At 41.2% G+C, this 21,249-nt stretch overlaps 1 protein-coding gene across 2 annotated transcripts in view; it reads right to left on the bottom strand.

The window, feature by feature from the left end:
- Positions 1 to 21,249, bottom strand: part of Grm1 (glutamate metabotropic receptor 1) — a 382,764-nt gene that overhangs the window by 88,740 nt on the left and 272,775 nt on the right. For both annotated transcript variants that reach the window (XM_052169478.1, XM_052169479.1), the window contains exon 3: positions 7,011 to 7,246. In XM_052169478.1, coding sequence (XP_052025438.1) covers positions 7,011 to 7,246 — 236 coding nt within the window. The remainder of the gene's footprint in view (positions 1 to 7,010; positions 7,247 to 21,249) is intronic.

The raw sequence follows: 21,249 nt of genomic DNA, 5'->3' as shown, positions 1-21,249 counted from the left end.
TGCATGGTTAAAGATAGTTACAAGGGGAGAATCTGTACACAGTATTGATGCGACATTTCTAGAGTAGTTTGACTCCACATTTTGTTGAGTGCCCAGGTGTGGAACCCACAGGTACAAGGAGATGAGTGGAATTACACAAATGTGAGGTGCCAAAGCTTAGTGTCATGTCCAGCCAGGGAAAGACAATAAGATTGATCACCTCCCAGAAATACAGCTTTTGAAGTTCTAAGTTTAACGTAACTACATTCAAGATAGAAAAACCACACAAAACAAATATACATCCCCTGTACACAATGTTTAAAGACATTTACTTTTTATTACTATAGATGCTCCCATATTTTTGTCTGCTAGGCATGGCAGGGAAAACCAGTAAGCCCAGCACTCCGGAGGCAAAGGCAGGAGCATCTCTGTGAGTTTGAGGCCAGTCTGGTCTACATAATTCCAGAGTGAGTTCCAGCCAGTTGGAGCTACAAAGTGTCTCAAAAATCGAAAAAGAAAAAGAAAGGGAAAGGAGAAGAAAAAAATGAAAAAGCTATGTTTGTAGTGTTTATTTTATGCAGTTTATCTACCCATCAACAATTACTATTAAATTTTTCTAGTATTTTTTATCTTTTTATATGATTTTAAGTCATATAGTTGATATATACATCTTATTTCTCATCCTCCCCATAAAACTGCAGTTCTGAACAACCAACACATTAAGCAAAATGCTTTCTATCCAACAAGAAAGACTTTCTCACTCAAACTCTTCTCTTCTAGAAATTTTTCTTAAGTTTCATTTCCAGAAGCAGAATTTGTTTTCCAGAAGTTAACTCAGAAGATGTGAGCATTTCTCAGAACTTTGAAAACAAAATGTTCCGAAAGCCAACTCCTACTAGCACTCTGTGCGATACTTAGTGTTTTTCCGTTCTGATTGCATTGTGATAATCCCAGTGAGTGTGTAATTTAGCACCCCACATTCAGTAGCGTTATACTCCCATGCTTCTGATATTGCAACTTGGCTTTATGGTCCCCATTTAATAGCGCTGTAATATTCTTTCCCATAAAAGAACGATAATTACTTAGCCATTCCTATTTTATTGTTGGACATTTAGGATGCTTCCAATTTTTCTTATTAACAAACAATGAGTATGAAGCCTGGGGTTTTTCTTAGCTGTTGCCATTCCTATTTTTAGACTGTTCCCTTATAATAGATTCCTAAACATGTCATTACTAGCCTAAAACCATAGTAGCTTGGGGCTCTCTTAGAAACACATATTATAATTTTGTGCTAGGACAATGCATTAATTAAGTGTGTAAGTATACTGGACTCACTATGTCCTCAGCCTCTTTTCAAATCTACTTCATTTGTAGTCACAAATTTGTTTTTTTTTCTCTTTTCTTTCTCATCCCTACCAACTGGAAGCCAATGAGAACAGTACTTTTGAATTTAGTGAACACTTATATTTGTCTCTTGTCTAAAGTATAACAAAATAATTTGGTGAAAATGCACATTAAAATTTAATTGGAACTGATGGTATTAAGAGAATGGACCTTTAGAAAATGAATTTTGCCCAATTAAATTCCTTAAAATAAAAACAATTATAAACTTGAGGCTTTATTGATAAATTCACTTAAATGTATAAGGAAAATAATGCTAAGGTACAAACTAAGACATTTTCAGGGCATTTACAAGGATGGAGTACTTTGCAATGTATTTTATGAAGTTGAAATTAATCTGGTAGTAAAGCTTGACAGGAGCTATAAAAGAGAAAAATCACAGGCCACTGTTTCCCTTGCCATGAAGAAGAAAAAACTACCATGTCAATAAAATAATATATGAAATATACAATGTATTGCATAAGAAAGATTGATTTAGTAAAGGAGGTTTTATTTAGTATCAGGAATTTTAACATTATGATTGCTTAAATAAGAGAATAGTGGATAAAAGTTATACAATAATCTCCACTTGACTTGTTGATGATCAAATAAAAACTTTCCAAACTCAAAAAGAAAGAAAGAAAGAAAGAAAGAAAGAAAGAAAGAAAGAAAGAAAGAAAGAAAGAAAGGAAGGAAGGAAGGAAGGAAGGAAGGAAGGAAGGAAGGAAGGAAGGAAGAAAGAAAGAAAGAAAGAAAGAAAGAAAGAAAGAAAGAAAGAAAGAAAGAAAGAAAGAAAGAAAGAAAGAAAGAGATGTGTCGGAAAGAAAGAAAGAAAGAAAGAAAGAAAGAAAGAAAGAAAGAAAGAAAGAAAGAAAGAAAGAAAGAAAGAAAGAAAGAAAGAAAGAAAGAAAAGAAAAGAAAAGAAAAGAAAAGAAACTGGATCTTTAGACCAGGTAGTGGTATGCCTTTAATTCCAGCACACAGGAGACAGAGGTAGTTGAATCTATGAGTTTGAGACCCGCCTGATCTACAGAAAAGTTCCAGAACAGCCTAAGAAACACAGAGAAACCCTGTTCAAACAAAAATGAAAAAACAAAAAACAAACAAATGAAGAAAACCAAGGGTGGGGGGAAGAAACTGGATCTTTAAGAGATGTCACGAAGTTATTGACTACACTGCAAAGGGGGGTTGATAAAAGGCTTTAAGGTAAGCCCCACTTTCTGTCTTCTAGCCTACTTGATGCTTATGCAGTTCACAGTTTTGATGAAGGTCAAGGGAAGAATGATTTGCAGCCTCTCAGACCATGAACAAATGAACCTCCTTCATTGATAATTTGCACCATTTATAGTATTCTATTACCACAGCAGAAAACAGAAGAACATAGCTGGTAAGAGAGCATTTGTCAAGAAGTCTTCTGGCAAGAAGACTTATACCACAGCAGCTTGGAGACTGCCATTTGGTTTTGGACTATACTATCTTCAATAAGTGCAATCAGAAAAGTCTATTTCAATTCAGTTTCATCTACATTAATGTGGTCTATATGCAGAGACAGAGCCTCATTTATTTTTATCCATTGTGCCCTAAGATAAAACTTCTCTTTTTCCCTTTGGAAATTTGCCTCAAATAGTAATTCACCGTCTTGAATATCAACCAAGATACCGACTGTCAATCAGGGTTGAGGACAATGTTATGTCTGTCCACTCTTGCTCTGCATCTACTCTGAAACAGGCTCGCTAGGAACTCATGCTACAATTTTAGGCAGGCCCACCACACTCAGCTTTTCTCCTACTTCTTAAATCTCAATTAACCTTAAATGTATTAGTTCTGAGACCAAGCTTCCAGGACCTTAACCTACTCCCATTCTGCCTCTCAGAAATCTGTGTCTACACTGTAAAGCCATCTAAGCTTGCCTCCAGAAAAGACAGTGTACTGGCTGGTTTCATGTGTCAACTTGACACAGGCTGGAGTTATCACAGAGAAAGGAGTTTCAGTTGGGGAAGTGCCTCCATGAGATCCAGCTGTGGGGCATTTTCTCAATTAGTGATCAAGGGGGAGAGCCCCTTGTGGGTGGTACCACCTCTGGGCTGGTAGTCTTGGGTTCTATAAGAGAGCAGGCTGAGCAAGCCAGGGGAAGCAAGCTAGTAAGAAACATCCCTCCATGGCCTCTGCATCAGCTCCTGCTTCCTAACCTGCTTGAGTCCCAGTCCTGACTTCCTTTTGTGATGAACAGCAATGCAGAAGTTTAAGCTGAATAAACCCTTTCCTCCCCAACTTGCTTCTTGGTCATGATGTTGTGCAGGAATAGAAACCCTGACTAAGACAGACAAGCATGAATCAGAAGGAGGTAAGTCCTGTGTTGAAAATCTCTGAGATCAGCCATTCCCCAGTGTACATGAGCCATGTCCAATCTAGAGCAGTAAAACCTCCCAGATGACCCCTAGAATCATAAACTAAACAATTGTTATTTAAGCCACCAAACCCTTGTGGTAACTTGTTATGACGGTGTACTGTAACAGCAGATAACAGATGAATGGTCTCTATAACCTTGTAGTCTATGACTCCGACAGAACAACAGTTTAATTTAATTAACAAGCAGAAATCCCCAGCCTAGGGAGTGTTCAGTACAGGTTTGTTCCCTCCTGAGAGGAATGATACAATATTATACCGGAATCTCACAGAACAAAGCCAAATATTTGTATAGTTCAGGGAGAAAGAGGATATTATCTAAGGCAGGGAAGCCACACTACTCAGGAATCCTGGTGTCCATAGAAGTGATTCAGAGAATGGGAACCCATTGACAGCCATGGCTTAACTGGGCAAGGCTGCACTCTGTGAGATTCCATGCTTTGTGGAAATATGGACAAAGTTTAGCTGGAAGAATAAAATTCTCTGACCTTGTGTTGTACCTACACACTGTAATTTCTCAAGTGTTACTGTCATATAGAGATGAAAGTCTGACAATTTCATGCAGCAAGCACAGAATACATCTGCTTCCATTTTTCCTATCAATATTTTTGTCATCATTGTTAATTTGTCCTTTTAAGATTTTACTTTTGTTACTTTTAAATTGTGTGTGCGTGTGTGCATGTGTGTGTGTGTGTGTGTGTGTGTGTGTGTGTGTGCATGAGCTGGAGTTTCAAGTGGGTCCTTCACAAAAGCAACATGTTAATTGCTGAGCCATCTCTCCAGCCCACTAAGAAGTGTTTTTATATTTAGTTATGTGTATCTGTGTGAATATGTGCACATGGATGTGCTGGTATGCATACTAGCTCTTTTATTTTTAATTTGTGCAGAGGCCAAAAGAGGATGTCTGATGTCTATCAGCATTTTCTACCCAGGCAGAGTCTTTTCATGAACCAGGAACTTAGTTTTAATTAGGTCAGAAGGCAGAAATCAGTGATCTTGCTGTTCTTCCCTACTCAGAGCTAGCCTTATGAGCATTTCTAGGAATACTAAATTTGTTACTTGGGTTCTGGGATTTGAACTCTGGTCTTCATGATTGCAGAGAAAGTATCTTAACTGGTAAGTGCCCTGTTCAGCCTTAATGTGTCTTTATTATTTTGTTTTGTTTTTGTGTTTGAGATAGCATTTCTCAGCATAGTCCTAGCTGTTCTGGAACTCACTTTGTTCCTCCTCCTTCTCCTCTTTCTCCTCCTCTTCCTCCTCCTCTTTCTCCTCCTCCTCCTTCTCCTCCTTTTTCTCCTCCTCCTTCTCCTCTTTCTCCTCCTCCTCCTCCTCTTTCTCCTCCTCCTCCTCCTTCTCCTCCTCCTTCTCCTCTTTCTCTTACTCCTCCTTTTTGCCCTCCTCCTCTTCCTTCTCTATACTTGTTTCTCCTTCTCTTCTTCCTCCTTCTCTTAATATTTTTCCTCTTCTTCAGTCTATTTCCTTACATTGTGCTGTAAGGTCCTTACATGTAGTAGGTACTTGCTAAATAGTCTTTGAGTGAAAGAGATATATTTTATATAAATATAATCATCCTCAATTTTTCTTTTAAAGACTGGAAAAATAATTATATACCCTAAGAAATTATAAGTCAAATGATTATTTAGTTAATAATTGTTTCAGCATTCAGAGATTGGTAGATACAGTAAGATTAAATAAGAAGGCATTTCTTAGAAAGCGTAACAATGAAAAGTAATACAACATTAAAGGCCAAGAAATGAGACTCAGGAATTGTGCTAATTAAGAGGCATGGGCTCTAATTCTGTTGTTTCTGGTTACTACAGAAAAATAAATACTGCTACTGGTCCTTCTAAACACCTTGGGTTTGTAAGTTAGGAAAATGCTTGAGATTTATGGGATTTTTAGAATTATTATCCTCGATGAGTCCATTTTAGAGAGAAAAAAGTCAAATATATGCATGGCAGACAGGTTTGATGTGCAGTTCTCACACATCCCCTTGTCCCTGCCTCTCAGATATATTGCACTTCTCAGTCTCCCTGAGAAGCCATGCTGCAGATATTTTAAAAGCCTAAACTGAAAAATAAGTCTACAAGCAATTCCACCAAGAGTTAAATATTACCAAGTTAGACATATCTTACTCTATTTACATATATTGCCATTATATCAAATATAAGTATTATTGAAAAATAAAATATTCTATGTAATATTGTCCTTATCCTGTTCTGCAAAAGCTCATTATCTTGAATTATTTATATGTTTCACATTGATTTCTCTCAAGAGAATACATGGTTCCAGGTCATGAGCCATAGATTAGATCCTTCTCTTTCCAATTGCTTCTATGTACAAGTTCTATACATGCAAGTGATGTGATTAATTGATTTCTAGGCTGTTCTAAGTATTTGTTACGTAAACCCAAGAAACATACACCTTTGTCATGAAGTTTAAAATGATGCCTTAGTATATCCACTATATCATTGTGGACACATCTTTATGCTATATAAGCTTGATATGAACAACTGGCTTGAAATGTCACCATGACAGGGCAAAGATAACTTATTTACTTTTCCATCATAAACTGTACTGGAAAAAATGGCAGGAAGCAGCAATTCCCTATGCAATAATGAAAATTATCATAATAGTGATAGTGTTGTGGAGTCTGAGTTAACCAGTTCCCAGGGGTAAATATTATCCTGTGGGGTCCACCAAGCCCCTGGACAGCTTGGAAGGACACTCCCCTTTCTGGCTTGAGTGAGCAGTGTACCAGCAGCATCTGCCTAGCTGGAACCCACCATCTGTCTATAGTTCTTGGTATCTGTGCCCACACACATCATGTTGGTTCTGTGGCCTAAGATGATGCTGCCCGCTCCTCTCCTGACCTGCATATTAAAGCTATCACAGAGGAAAAGATCAAATCAATGTTCATATGAGTGTGTTTACCATCACCTAAGCATGCCCCTTTCTCCTCTGGCTCAAATACTAGATGTCCGGCTGCTCTGTTTGCCTTTCATCTATTTTTATTATCTCATTTTTGCAGAGACAAGTCTTCCTAACATATGGGAACATAAATCCATAGCGGGAGGGGAATATATACATTTACTTTACTCACGCTGCTTTATAAGCTAATCTTTCATCCCCGCCGCCCCCTCCCACACACCCCAGTGCTGCCTTTGGAGCTTGTTCCCATTAACAGCCTGTAATGGAACAAGAGAGCTCCAGCCACCCCAAGCTATGACTTGATCAACAGTTACCTGTGCAGATTTTTTTAAAGTTGGGGTTTTCCAAGAGGTGTCCCGGTAGGCGACACTGGAAGCGATGTTGCCAGAACTCGGGGAACCAAGGATTCCTGGTGTTGGTGTCCAGCCTCAGCTTCAGGAAGTAGTCATCAAACGACCTGACCTCTGGAGACTGCAGCTTGATCGTGATTCCCCCGTTGGCTTCCACCTCATAGCCTTCAATGACTTCGTCTCTGTCTGCCCACCCGTCACTAAAGCGATGCAGGGGTGAAGAGAGAAGAAGACAAAGTCTCATGAATGAGTTCAGAGATATCTATAAACAAAGCAATCCAGACATGCCAAAGTCTACTTTAAGCCACTGTAACTCCCTATTGTGCTTCAGCCTTACTTGACAGGAGATGTGGAAAGGGAATATTTTGCATGCACGTTTGCAAAATAACAATCCTTAGCATTGGTGACTGCAGCTAAAATTCACTGAACCTTTTCCAGTCAGAAGATGTTGCTGTCGCTTTCATGGAACAGAGAGGAAAAGCTTTCAGAAGTCATCCAAAGTTTTGCTGGGTCCAGGCACTATGGTTACCATGTCTAGTGCTCAAAATGCTACACACACACAAAAAGCCCCTCATAACTACTCTCCACACCAGAGGCAACAAAGCCCAAGCACTTACACTGTTTACAATAAACATGTGACATGTGTGTGGGAACCCTGCAGGTAGTCCCAGGAATGAAAGAAATCATGAAGATGTGAGACTAAAGATTCTGTTCAGAAAGACTTTATCAACCTGGATCGAAACTTCAGGGATTCTGATGTCCCATGAACTTTAGCTGTACTCATGGATACTGTCATCATAGTTACCCTCGTTTTCTGTATGCACATACACAAGCAGACAGTTTATTCCCAACAAATTTAAACACATTATAATTTGGGAAGAAAATCCTGTAATATAAATTCCTGGCCCACAAGGAAGCATTATTTCATTGAAATGTAGCCCAAGGTACATGTCATTTCTTTCAAAAAGATGGGTTTTAGAGATAGATTATCTATAAATGTCTGTGGTAGTTTCTATTGCTTGGTCCAGGGAGTGGCACTATTAGGAGATGTGGCCTTGTTGGAGTAGATGTGGCCCTGTTGAAGAAAGTGTGTCACTGTGGGGCTGGGCTTTGAGACCTTCCTCCTAGCTGCTTGAGGGTGTCAATTTTTCTCTTAGAGGCCTTCAGATCAAGACAAAGAACTCTCAGCTCCTCCTATGCCATGCCTGCCTGGATGTTGCCATGCTCCCACTTTAATGATAATGGACTGAACCTCTGAACCTGTAAGCCAGCCCCAATTAAATGTTGTCCCTTATAAGAGTTGCCTTGGTCATGGTGTCTCTTCATAGCAATGAAACTCAAACTGAGGCAGGGCCTCAGAAACAGTCTGACATAGTTTCACTCATACAGATAACATCAAGGTCATTTGGGCTATTAGCCCCCTCTGGTCCTGGTTGTGGGAGCTTGGAGGAGCCTCTGGCTATATACATAAGGTAAGGGTTATTTAGACTATTAACTATCCCCAGTCCTGGTTGTGATAATTTGAGGGAGCCCCTGACTATAAGGGTCACTTTGATAACTAGCCACCTCTGGTCTTGATTGTAGGAGTTCCATAGGGCCTGGCCCAACAGATAAAACAGACAACTGGTCTACTAATCAATTCCGATTCCTAGCTTTCTAAAGGGAAGAACAGATTGTACATCTTGCCCATTGGAAAGACAATCCTGCCTGCTTGACATTCCTGCTCTCCCTGGAGATATTTGGGTGCAAGGACCTCTGGGCTGTGTTTCCAGCAAAGGTGATTTCAACATTACACTCAGTCCATTACAAGAGTGGTATGCTATTCAGCAAGAGATTAATTTAGCAGTGTTTGCTCCTGGGAAATTATTCTCATTTGGCTTCCATAGAAGTGGCTGGAATATTTTCTCAGTGCTATCCCAAAATAATAGCATTTATGGGAAACCACCTCACTCTCAAATATAAAAGAATTCTCCCACTCACTAAGTGGAAGCCACTGACATTTTACCTAGTGGGTTGAATTTTTAAAATGTGTTCACCTTCTAGAACATTGACATCTCCCATGAGTGATAAGAGTATTCCACTAAATTCAAGTGTTTGTGTAAGCTGGGGCTAAGGGGGTGTCAGTAAATATGGTAGCAAGAACAGAGTACACAAAAGGCATGCTTAATCTTAGATTATTATTGTTATGAAATATAAAATGGCAGTTTAATGCAATATACTGTGGTGGGAGCGAGCAGGTACCTGCCAGGCCTATGCCAACGTGTTCCCGTGAGGAATCACACAGTGCACCAGACCTAATAAAAAGTTTATTGGGGAAGGGAGGGGATTGGAGACATGGAAAAGGGATAGAGACAGAGAAGTGGATCAGAGAAGGACAGAAAGAGAAAAGGAGAAGAGAGAGAAACAGAGGTTGCCTGGGAACACGTGGGGACAGAGGGTGAAAGAAGAAGAGGGACTGGGATAGTGAGCCATCCTCTTTATACACCTGGCTACATCTGGCAGGCTGCAGGCGATGATGCAAGCTGTTGCTAGGTAACTGTTGGGCTGGGTGGAGTCTAGGAGAATTGTCTGTAAGCCAATAATTTTGGGATGTGAAAACCATTGGACTCAACTCTACAAAAATAAAAGAAAGTGGTTTTGTAAGTGCCCAGGGAAACACAGGGAAAAATATTACAGGGGAGCCTGGGGAGGTTAGTCTGGGTGACGAGGCCATCTGGGGTTGTCTAGCGGTGCTTATATGAATTAGTCTCATAACTTCTCACAGAAACTGCTATGCAAAGTTTAGCATACATTTCAAAGGAATGGCTCCCAGACCTAGGAAGAAGGATATCCTAAGGCTATATAAAACCTGGCAAGCAGTTGGGAGATTTACATCTCAAAGAGACAACAAAATAATTTATAAGTACAGGTGTGCCAAAGTAACTGTGTGAATAATGGGAGTCAGGACCTGCCACCCAGAAGCTTAGTGGAACTAAAGGGCATGTTAAGACCATCTTGGCCGGAGAGCAGAATTTTCCCTAGGCACACAAGCACAATAGCATGGCCGCCTGCAGTGAAGCGCCATGATGCAGACTCTGCTACAGAAAGAGTCTTGTTTGCTTTTCGCAGAGCAGGGAACTCAGCTGAGCACATCTGACCAGACACAGCTTGCCACTTGTCTGAGAAATGTGTTCTCTCTTTAGCTGGTCTGATTGGTTCAGTTCCTCTCTAGAGGAAGCACTGCGAGCTAAATTTCCAACAGGTCCAGAGTGATGATGGAGAGTCAACAGAAAATGTGTCCCAGAATTTAAGGAACATTGAGGCACAGTGTAGCCCAAGAAGACCAGAGCATGTCAGCATGCCTCTAACGCCACAAGGAGGAACACTTCACAGGCCTGCACACATAGCCCTGCACACACACAGTCCTACACACACACAGCCAGCCCCGCACACACAACCCTGCACACACCCCTTTTCTTTAGCTGCATTAACATCATGGTCAAGGTGATGCTTAGCTTCCATTGAAAATAAGATAAGTTATTGTTTGCCTCCCTTGGTACCACAAATTTCTGCCATTTTTAAGAGGTGATTTAAGTACAAAAGGTCTTTAAGTGAAAAAACAGATATGTAACAAACATTACAAATCCTACAAGGTTAAAGAAGTGGTCAGTATCGCCATGAGGAAGAGCTTGGGGGAGCAGGCTGGTGTGTGTGTGTGTGTCTGTGTGTCTGTGTGTCTGTCTGACTGCATGTCTCTCTGACTGTGCCTTTGTGTGAGAAAGAGTATGTATATGTCTCTGTGTGTATGAATATGTGAGTGTGTGAGAAAGTGTGTGTGTCTGAATCTGTATGTGAAGGTATATATATATATATATATACATATATGTGTGTGTGTGTGTCTGTGAATGTCTTTGAGTGTGTGTGTGTCTGTCTCTGTCTGTCTTTGTCTCTCTGTCTCGTTTGTGTCTTTTTTCTCTGTCTCTCTCTTTCTCTGTCTGTGTCTCTGTTTCTGTCTCTCTTTCTCTCTCTCTCTCCCCCACCCCATGTGTGTGTGTGTGTGTGTGTGTGAGTGTCTGTCTCTATCTGTCTTTGTCTCTCTGTTTCCTGTTTCTGTCTTTTTTTCCTCTGTCTTTGTCTCTGTCCCTGTCTCTTTTTCTGTCTCTCTTCTTCTCTGTCTGTTTCTGTCTCTGTCTCTGTCTGTCTCTCTCTATCTCTCTTCCTCTGTCTCTCTGTTTCTCTGTCTCTCCCCCCTGCTGTGTGTGTGTGAGAGAGAGTGTGTGCATGTGTGTAAAGTGATCTATATCTTATATATAACCTAAGGAGTCAGCATTAGTCAGGTAAAGAGTGATGAAAGTTGGAACAGTAAGAGTGTGGCATATGCTGGGATGGGCACAGAGGTTCCAGCTTCCAGGCCAAGGGATCCTCCTCCTTCCTCCTCCGGCAGGCGAAGTGCAGTACCTGTAACTGATTGCTCTATCACACTGTCACAGAGATGAGAGCTTGCCAAATTGATTTAACAGATTAACTTATTCACCTCTCTTTCTCCTCAATCTACTAAGAAAGTTAAATACAGGCTTAACTGTCTCCTGGAAAGACATACAAATCATAAGGAAAAGCAATAGGAATACATTTAGTTTCATACATTCAAATACATTCATATTCAAATCTTCACTACATCTGCAATGGCTGGAGATTGGAACTACAGCTCATGTCATGTTCAAAAGCAGAACAAATGAAACAGGTTAGGCTTTCCAGGACTTCTACCTAGAGATAAGAATTGAAATCAAAACTGAATTTCAGCTTAAGGAAGAGAATAAGGTTGGACATGTTTGGGTTTTTGTTTGTTTGTTTACGGTCTACTTAATAAATGTGTAATCTTATCATTTTAAAGAGACTACAAATGGAAATTATTTCTTTGCTTTCTCCCTCTTCCCTCTCCATCTCTCTCCTCTCCCCATCTTCCCAGTCTCTCCATCCCTCCCTAGTTTCTTTCTTTCATTATCTTCCATTTTTGTAAAAATAAAATATAACACGTTACTCTAAGAAGCAGAAAAAAATTGACCTCCATATTTTAGGAGAGCCACTGGCAGTTTAGCTAGCTGGAGTGGGAGTTGAAGGCTTTCACCCTTACTAAAGATGGCTCCCCTGCCAAAAGTTACAACTGGTTTTAAATTTAAAAGGCCATAAAACAAAGGCAACAAGGAATGTGGTAGCGAGCATTCTTTTAAAGGGCAAGTCATTGAAATATTATATGTGAATTGAAATCTGTTACCAGTAATGTACAAGGAACTTTTGTTGTTGTTGTTGTTGTTGTTATTGTTGCTGTTGTTGACTTGTTACTGCTGACCTTGAACTTAAGACTAGGCTGGCCTTGAACTTATAAATATCCACATGCCTTCTTTGTGATTTAAGCTGTGTGCCTTCACTATTGCATATATAAGGAAATTTAATCAAATAATATAGTAAGAAACATTGGTAAGGCAACTTCACTTTTACACTTTATTTTATGTGCATATCCCTTGCCAAGTACACTTAAAGAGGACATTAAAGGTCATTTTCCTGTTTAGTTATGTTGGAATTTGGGGCGACATTTTTGGTGGATTATCTATGAGGTATGCTTTAGCAGGAAGCCGGCAGCATGCCTCATGTGTGGGTTGTACTTGACCTGAGGTGACTTCTGTCACTTTGTCACCCCTCATGTTTTATGGGTACATCCAGCCTGCTGGGTGGTTATACTGCCTCAGATATTCCTAGATTCTACAAGGCACTTTTACAGCCTCTGGCAGCTTTGGCTGTATCATCTGCTCCCCAGTTATGAATTCCTTTCCTTGCCTGGAATCTGGAAACAAAACATCCCATTGTGAAGGAACAGAGCAACTGTCTAACAGAAAACTTCAATGCCTCAAGGATTTCTCAGAAAAGACTCCCCAGTTATTCTCCTTCAGTTATTTTATGTGTGCACATGTATGTGTCTACAGGTCCATCTGTATACTTGTGTGTGTGTGTGTGTGCGTGTGTGTGCGAATGTAGGAGACTGACATTTAGAGTCTTCCTCAATTGTTTCCTAACTTATCTTTTGAAGTATGGATTCTCACTGAAGTTGGAACATATCAGTTTGACTAGGCTGGCTGAGAAGTGAGCTTTAGGCATCCTCCAGTCTCTGTCTTCCCAGTGCTGGGGTCACAGGCACCTGCCACTGCACCTGGCTCTTTGGCACCTGCCACGGCACCTGGCTCTTTGGCACCTGCCACTGCACCTGGCTCTTTGGCACCTGCCACTGCACCTGGCTCTTTGGCACCTGCCACTGCACCTGGCTCTTTGGCACCTGCCACTGCACCTGGATCTTTTGCACCTGCCACTGCACTGGGCTCTTTGGCACCTGCCACTGCACCGTGCTCTTTGGCACCTGCCACTGCACCTGGCTCTTTGGCACCTGCCACTGCACCTGGCTCTTTGGCACCTGCCACTGCACCTGGATCTTTTGCACCTGCCACTGCACCGGGCTCTTTGGCACCTGCCACTGCACCTGGCTCTTTGGCACCTGCCACTGCACCGGGCTCTTTGGCACCTGCCACTGCACCTGGCTCTTTGGCACCTGCCACTGCACCGTGCTCTTTGGCACCTGCCACGGCACCTGACTCTTTTGCACCTGCCACTGCACTTGGCTCTTTGGGACCTGCCACTGCACCTGGCTCTTTGGGACCTGCCACTGCACCTGGCTCTTTGGCACCTGCCACTGCACCTGACTCTTTGGCACCTGCCACTGCACCTGACTCTTTGGCACCTGCCACTGCACCTGTCTCTTTTGCACCTGCCACTGCACTTGGCTCTTTGGCACCTGCCACTGCACCTGACTCTTTGGCACCTGCCACTGCACCTGGCTCTTTGGCATCTGCCACTGCACCGGGCTCTTTGGCACCTGCCACTGCACCTGGCTCTTTGGCATCTGCCACTGCACCTGGCTCTTTGGCACCTGCCACTGCACCTGGCTCTTTGGCACCTGCCACTGCACCTGGCTCTTTGGCACCTGCCACTGCACCTGGCTCTTTGGCACCTGCCACTGCACCTGGCTCTTTGGCACCTGCCACTTCACCTGGCTCTTTGGCACCTACCACTGCACCCAGCTCTTTGGCACCTGCCACTGCACCCAGCTCTTTGGCACCTGCCACTGCACCCAGCTCTTTGGCACCTACCACTGCACCTGACTCTTTGGCACCTGCTACTACACCTGACTCTTGCATGGGTGCTAGGGATCAAATTCAGGTCCTCACACTAACTTGGCAAGCACTTGACTGACTAAGTTATCTCCCCAGCCCCTTGTTTGCTTGGATAATATTTTTATCCAACAATTCTTCAAAAGGCTATTCTGTCCCCACTAAACCATTGTCCTGTTCCCTATAAGATTTCATGTTTAGATCGTTGCTCCTGTGACTGAGCAGTCAGGGGCAGCCAGGTACACAGGGAACACCTGAGTCTAAGATTGCTTTGGACATGGCCCGCCAGGGCCCCACCTGCACCCAGGAGCTGGACAGCCCCACAGCACTCTGTGCCAGGGCAAAGCCGGTCGGTCACCCAGGGGTGCTGAGATAGGCTTACAGGCACACAGGAGGGGACAAGCACCAGCCAATGACAGCAGGAGCAACTAACATCTTTTGAATTGCAAAAGGCAAAAGTAGGAATGTTACTAACAGATATCAAGGCAATATAGCACCATCTGAACACAAATCTCCCACAACAGTAAGTCCTAGATAGCCCAACACACCAGAAAAAGCAAGATTTGGATTTGAAATCACAGCTCATGATGCTAGTAGAAGGACATAAATAACTCCCTTAAAGAAATACAGGAGAACACAAGTAAACAAGAAGAAGCCCTTAATGAACAATAGGAAAACACAACAAAACAGGGAAAGGAATTGAACAACACCATCCAGGATCAAAAAATGGAGGTAGAAACAATAAAGAAATCACAAAGGGAAAAAACTCTGGACATAGAAAACCTAGGAAAGAAGTCAGGAGTCATGGATCCAAGCATTAACAACAGATTACAAGAGATAGAAGAGAAAATCTCAGATGCAGAAGATACCATTGAAAGCATTGACACACAGTCAAAGAAAATGAAAATGCAAAAAACTTGTGACCTAAAACACCCAGGAAATCCAGTACAAAATGAGAAGACCAAACCTAAGGATTATAGGTATAGAAGAGAGCGAAGATTTCCAACTTAAAGGGCCAGTAAATGTCATCAACTTATATATAGAGGAAAACTTCCCTAACCTAAAGAAAGAGATGCCCATGAACACACAAAAAACCTACAGAACTCCAAATAATTATTAATAATTATAATTATTTATGTAATTAATAATTATAATCACATAATAATTAAAATGCCAACTATGTTAAACAAAGAAAGAATATTAAAAGCAGTAAGGGAAAAAGGTCAAGTAACACATAAAGATAGAACTATCAGAATTACACCGCATTTCTCACAAGAGACTATGAAAGCCAGAAAACCCTGGGCAGATGTCATGCAGGGAACACAAATGCCAACTCAGACTCCTATATCCAGCAAATCTCTCAATAACTGTAGATGGAGAAACCAAGGTATTCCATGACAAAAACAAATTTACACAGTATCTTTCCACAAATCTAGCCCTTCAAAGGACAATGAATTAAAAGCACCAACAAAAGGAAGGAAACTATACACTAGAAAAAGCAAGAAATTAATCTTCTTTGAACAAACCCAAAAGAAGATAACCACAGAAACATAAAAAATACATCAAAAATAGCAAGAAGCAACAGTCACTATTCCTTAATATCTTTTAACATCAATGGACTCAATTCCAATAAAAAGACATAGACCAACAGACTGGATACATAAACCGGACCCAGCATTTTGCATTATACAGGAAATGCATCTCAGTGTCAAAGACAAACACTGCCCCAGAGTAAAAGGATGGAATACAGTTTTCCAAGAAAATGGTACCAGGAAACAAGCTGGAGTAGCCATTCTAATATCCAATAAAATAGACTTTCAACCAAAAGTCATCAAAAAAGACACAGAAGGACACTTTATACTCATCAAAGGAAAAATATACCAAGAAGAACTATGGAACTACCTATGCTCCAAATACAAGGGATCCCTCATTCATAAAAGAAACTTTACTAAAGTTTAAAGCACACATTGCACCTCACACAATAATTGTGGGTGACTTCAACACCCCACTCTCAACAATGTACAGATCAGGGAAACACAAACTAAACAGAAACACAGTGAAACTAAGAGAAGTTTTGAACCAAATGGATTTAATAGATATCTATAGAACATTTCATACTAAATCAAAAGAATATACCTTCTTCTCATCACCTCATGGTACCTTCTCTAAAACTGACCATATAATTGGTCACAAAACAGACCTCAACAGATATAAGATGATAGAAATAATCCCATGGCTCTATGGAGTAAGGGTGGTCTTCAATAGCAACAAAAACAACAAAAAGCCCACATACACCTGGAAGCTGAACAATGCTGTACTCAGTGATGCCTTGGTCAGGAAGAAATAAGGAAAGAAATCAAAGGCTTTTTAGAATTTAATGAAAATGAAGGGACAACATACCCAACTTTATGGGACACAATGAAAGCAGTGCTAAGAGGAAAACTCATAGCTCTGAGTGCCTCCAAAAAGAAACTGAAGAGAGCATACACTAACAGCTTAAAAGCACACCTGAAAGCACTAGAACAGAAAGAAGCTAATATACCCAAGAGGAGTAGAAGGCAGCTCATAAACAATTTCAGCAAAGTGGCTGGATATAAAATCAACTCAAGCAAATCAGTAGTCTTCCTATATTCAAAGGATAAGCAGGCTGAGAAAGAAATTATGGAAATGACGCCCTTCACAATAGCCACAAACAGTATAAAGTATCTTGGTGTGACTCTAACCAAACAAGTGAAAGATCTGTATGACAAGAACTTCATGTCTCTGATGAAAGAAATCAAAGAAGTCCTCAGAAGATAGAAAAAATCTTCCATGCTCTTGGATTGGCAGGATTAATATAGGAAAAATGGCCATCTTGCCAAAAGTAATATACAGATTCAGTGCAATACCCAGCAAAATCCCACTCAATTCTTCATAGATTTAGAAAGAAAAATTCTCATATGCATCTGGAATTACAAAAATCCCAGGATAGCTAAAACTATTCTCAACAGTAAAAGAACTTCTGGGGGAATCAGTATCCCCGACCTCAAGGAGTACTACAGAACAATAGTGTTAAAAACTGCATGGTATTGGCACAGTGACAGGCAGGTAGACCAATGGAATACAATTGAAGACTCAGAAATGAACCCACACACCTATGATCACTTGGTTTTGGACGAAGGAGCTAAAACCATCGAGTGGAAAATGGATCCTGGTTTCAACTGGAGGTCAGCATTCAGAAGAATGCAAATCCACTCATTCTTATTCCCTTGTACAAAGCTCAAGTCCAAGTGGATCAAGGACCTCCACATAAAACCAGACACACTGAAACTAATAGAAAAGAAACTGGGAAGACCCTTGAGGACATGGGGACTGGGGAAAAGTTCCTGAACATAACACCAATAGCTTATGCTCTAAGATGAAGAACTGACAAATGGGACCGCATAAAATTACAAAGTTTTTGTAAGGCAAAGGACACTGTCAAAAGGACAAAATGGCAGACAACAAATTGGGAAAGGATATTCACCAATCCTACATCTGACAGAGGGCTATTATCCAATATATAAAAAGAACTCAAGTAGTTAGACTCCAGAGAGCCAAGTAACCCTATTAAAAATGAAGTACAGAGCTAAACAAAGAATTTTCACCAGAGGAATATCAAATGGCTGAGAAACACCTAAGGAAATGTTCAACATCCTTAGTCATCAGGGAAATGCAAATCAAAACAACCCTGAGATTTCACTTCATACCAGTCAGAATGGCTAAGATCAAAAACTCAGGAGAAAACAGGTGTTGGAGAGGATGTGGAGAAAGAGGAACACTCCTCCACTGCTCATGCGGTTGCAAGCTAGTACAACCACTCTGGAAATCAGTCTGGCGGTTCCTCAGAAAACTGGGCATGATACTACTGGAGGACCCTGTTGTAGCACTTCTGGGCATATACGCAGAGGATTCCCCAGCATGTAATAAGGACACATGCTCCACTATGTTCATAGCAGCCCTATTTATAATAGCCAGAAGCTGGAAAGAACCCAGATGTCCCTCAACAGAGGAATGGATACAGAAAACGTGGTATATTTACACTATGGAATACTCTCAGCTATTAAAAACAATGAATTCATGAAATTCTTAGGCAAATGGGTGGAACTGGAAAATATCATCCTAAATGAAGTAACCCAATAACAAAGAACACACATGGTATGCACTCACTGATAAGTAGATATTGGCCCAGAAACTCGGAATACCAAGGACACAATTCACCTATCAAATGATGCCCAAGAAGAAGGTCTTGGAAAGGCTCAATATAGCAGCGTAGGGACAGGGAAGCTGGAAGGAGTAGATTGGGGAACAGGGAGAGGGAAGAGGGCTTATAAGACTTTTGGGGAGGGGGGATTCATGAAAGGGGAAATCATTTGAAATGTAAATAAAGAATATATCCAATAAAAAAAGCAAAAATTTCATGTTTAAAACTTGAATAATTATGTGAATTCTTCTACCAAATGGAATCTGACATTCATAACAGGAAAATACTATTTCTTCAAACTCCATTAGTGACTTCACACACGTTTCATGGATATTACGTTTGCAGGGCTAGAGAGATGGCTCAGTGGTTAAGAGCATTGACTGCTCGCTCTTCCAAAGGTCCTGAGTTCAAGTCCCAGCAACCACATGGTGGCTCACAACCATCCATAATGAGATTTGACGTCCTCTTCGGGTGTGTCTGAAGACAGTTACAGTATACTTGCATATAATAATAAATATATCTTTAAAAAAAAGAAATTACTTTAGCCAGGAATGGATACTAAACAATGAAAATTATAAAATACATTAACGTTCTGTATATATTGAAATATTTGAAAGCATATTTATATTTTATTAATTTCAATTATGAGAGTAAGCCAGTTTTCTGTAAAATGCAATGAATTCAAGGAACTATATATTCTTAATAAAATTATAACTCATTTAAAATATTCTAGGGATTTTGAGACAGGGTCTCTCACTGAACCTAGAGCTTGACATTTTTAGCTAGGAAAAGTATAGGACAAAACAATATCTTCCAGACACATGTAGAAGTGAGAAGCCACGCAAAACAAAACAAAACAAAACAAAGCAAAACAAAAAAGCTGAGTGTCGCAGTAGGTGACTGCAGTCCCACAATTGGAGAGATTGAGAAATAAGAATCTCTAGAGCTTGCTCACCAATTGTCCTAAGCCTACTTAGCAACTTCCAGGCCAGTAAGCAACCTTGCCTAAGAAAAAAACTAGGTGAAAAACATCTGAGGAACACAGCTATGATTGTTCTCCATTGTCATATGCATACACACATGAACATGTCCATGCACATATACTGTACGTGCAAACAAACATAAGAAACTATAGCTTACAATATAAAGCATGGTCGTATAGGTCGAAGATGTATATCATCACCTTAGTTATGTGAGGTGGTGGGAAATACAAGAAATGTCATAGTAATGGCCTTTTTTGTACCCATCATTTAGATTGGTGTAACTCTCTTGAGTTTTATCAAAATAAATACATCTACTCGTTCATTGAACAAAAGAATGAGAAACGACCTACAAATATTTGCATTTACTACTTAGCTGTCTACAGACCATGAAAATCTAGGAAATCACGTGAGGAAGATCTCTCCATCCACTTGATTTGCTAAGATGAGCTGTAAGGTTGCAGCACCAAATCTGGTGAAATAGCCCAACAACAAAAAAACCACCAGAGTGGAGCAACCAGGAGACGGGTTTGGAATATATCTCCATCCACACTGTGCTTAATCAGATGTTAAAAGTTCTTAAGGTCAGAACATAACCAACCAAAGGAACTAGAAGGACTGGTATCTAGGCATCACAGAGTCCAGGACTGTTAACAGTAAGTGTTCTCGACTGAGGAGAAACACCAGACTTTGTTAAGTCCTGAGCAACTGTGGTTGCTTCTCACAACACAAGATGGGCCTAGGGACATGTGGCCATGTCTCAGAATATGGTTTTTTGAATTTTTCATTGTAACCACCTAGGATGTGAGCCCTTTAACAATGATGTGTCTATAACCTTACAATGACATAGCAATTGTCTTCTGTTGGTGATGATATTCTTGGCCTCCACTGACCCTGTCACATTTTAAAGAAGTGTGTGAAGGCACAGAGGCAGGGAAAGGGGGCAGCAGGGCAACAATAGGCCAAGGGTTCTGAGGATGAAGAAGAGAGTGAATGAGCTATGGCTGTGCTCTGACCAAGCTTAGTACCTTCCTGATTGGCTCAGCACCCTCCGATTGGCTCAGCACCCTCCTGATTGGCTCAGCACCCTCCTGATTGGCTCAGCACCCTCCTGATTGGCTCAGCACCCTCCTGATTGGCTCAGCACCCTCCTGATTGGCTCAGCATCCTTCCGATCGGCTCAGCACCCTCCTGATTGGCTCATGGCTCAGCGCTCTCCTGATTGGCTCAGCACCCTCCACCCTCCTGATTGGCTCAGCATCCTCCCGATTGGCTCAGCACCTTCCTGATTGGCTCAGCACCCTCCCGATTGGCTCAGCATCTTCCTGATTGGCATGGAGCAAGGTCATTGATGGGGCTGATGTAAAACCCTCACCTCACGGGGTGCCAGGCAACAGGTACAACTTTTTAAAGTTACAGCAGAAACTTTAACATTTTGTTCTCAGTGATTTTGATGAGAAAGGGAAGAAGAAAAGGAACGGATTGGGGTGGGGGTGGGGGCGGGGAGTAGAGACCGGTCAGGGACGGAAAGAAGGACGGAGCAGTAAGCTTATCAAGTCCGTGTCCACCGCAGGAGAGTCAGCAGGCCTCACGGAGGGCTGATTTTCCAGAGCCACTTTTGAATTCTCTGGGATAACAATAAGGCTGTCAGAATCTCTTTCAGTTCTTTGTAAAGCGGATTTATTTTTCTGACTTGAACAAAAGGTCAAAGCACCGCAATTTGCGGGTTTCTGAAAGCAAATCCAGTGGTTTAGAAATTTCATTAATGAATTCCCCTAACAGACACAGTACCGCTTTTCTTAACCTCT

The sequence above is a fragment of the Apodemus sylvaticus genome, chromosome 23 (genome assembly GCF_947179515.1).
Source record: "Apodemus sylvaticus chromosome 23, mApoSyl1.1, whole genome shotgun sequence".
NCBI classification, from domain to species: domain Eukaryota; kingdom Metazoa; phylum Chordata; class Mammalia; order Rodentia; family Muridae; genus Apodemus; species Apodemus sylvaticus.
Note: the sequence above shows the minus strand (reverse complement) of the source record. Positions and strands in the feature narration are given on the sequence as shown.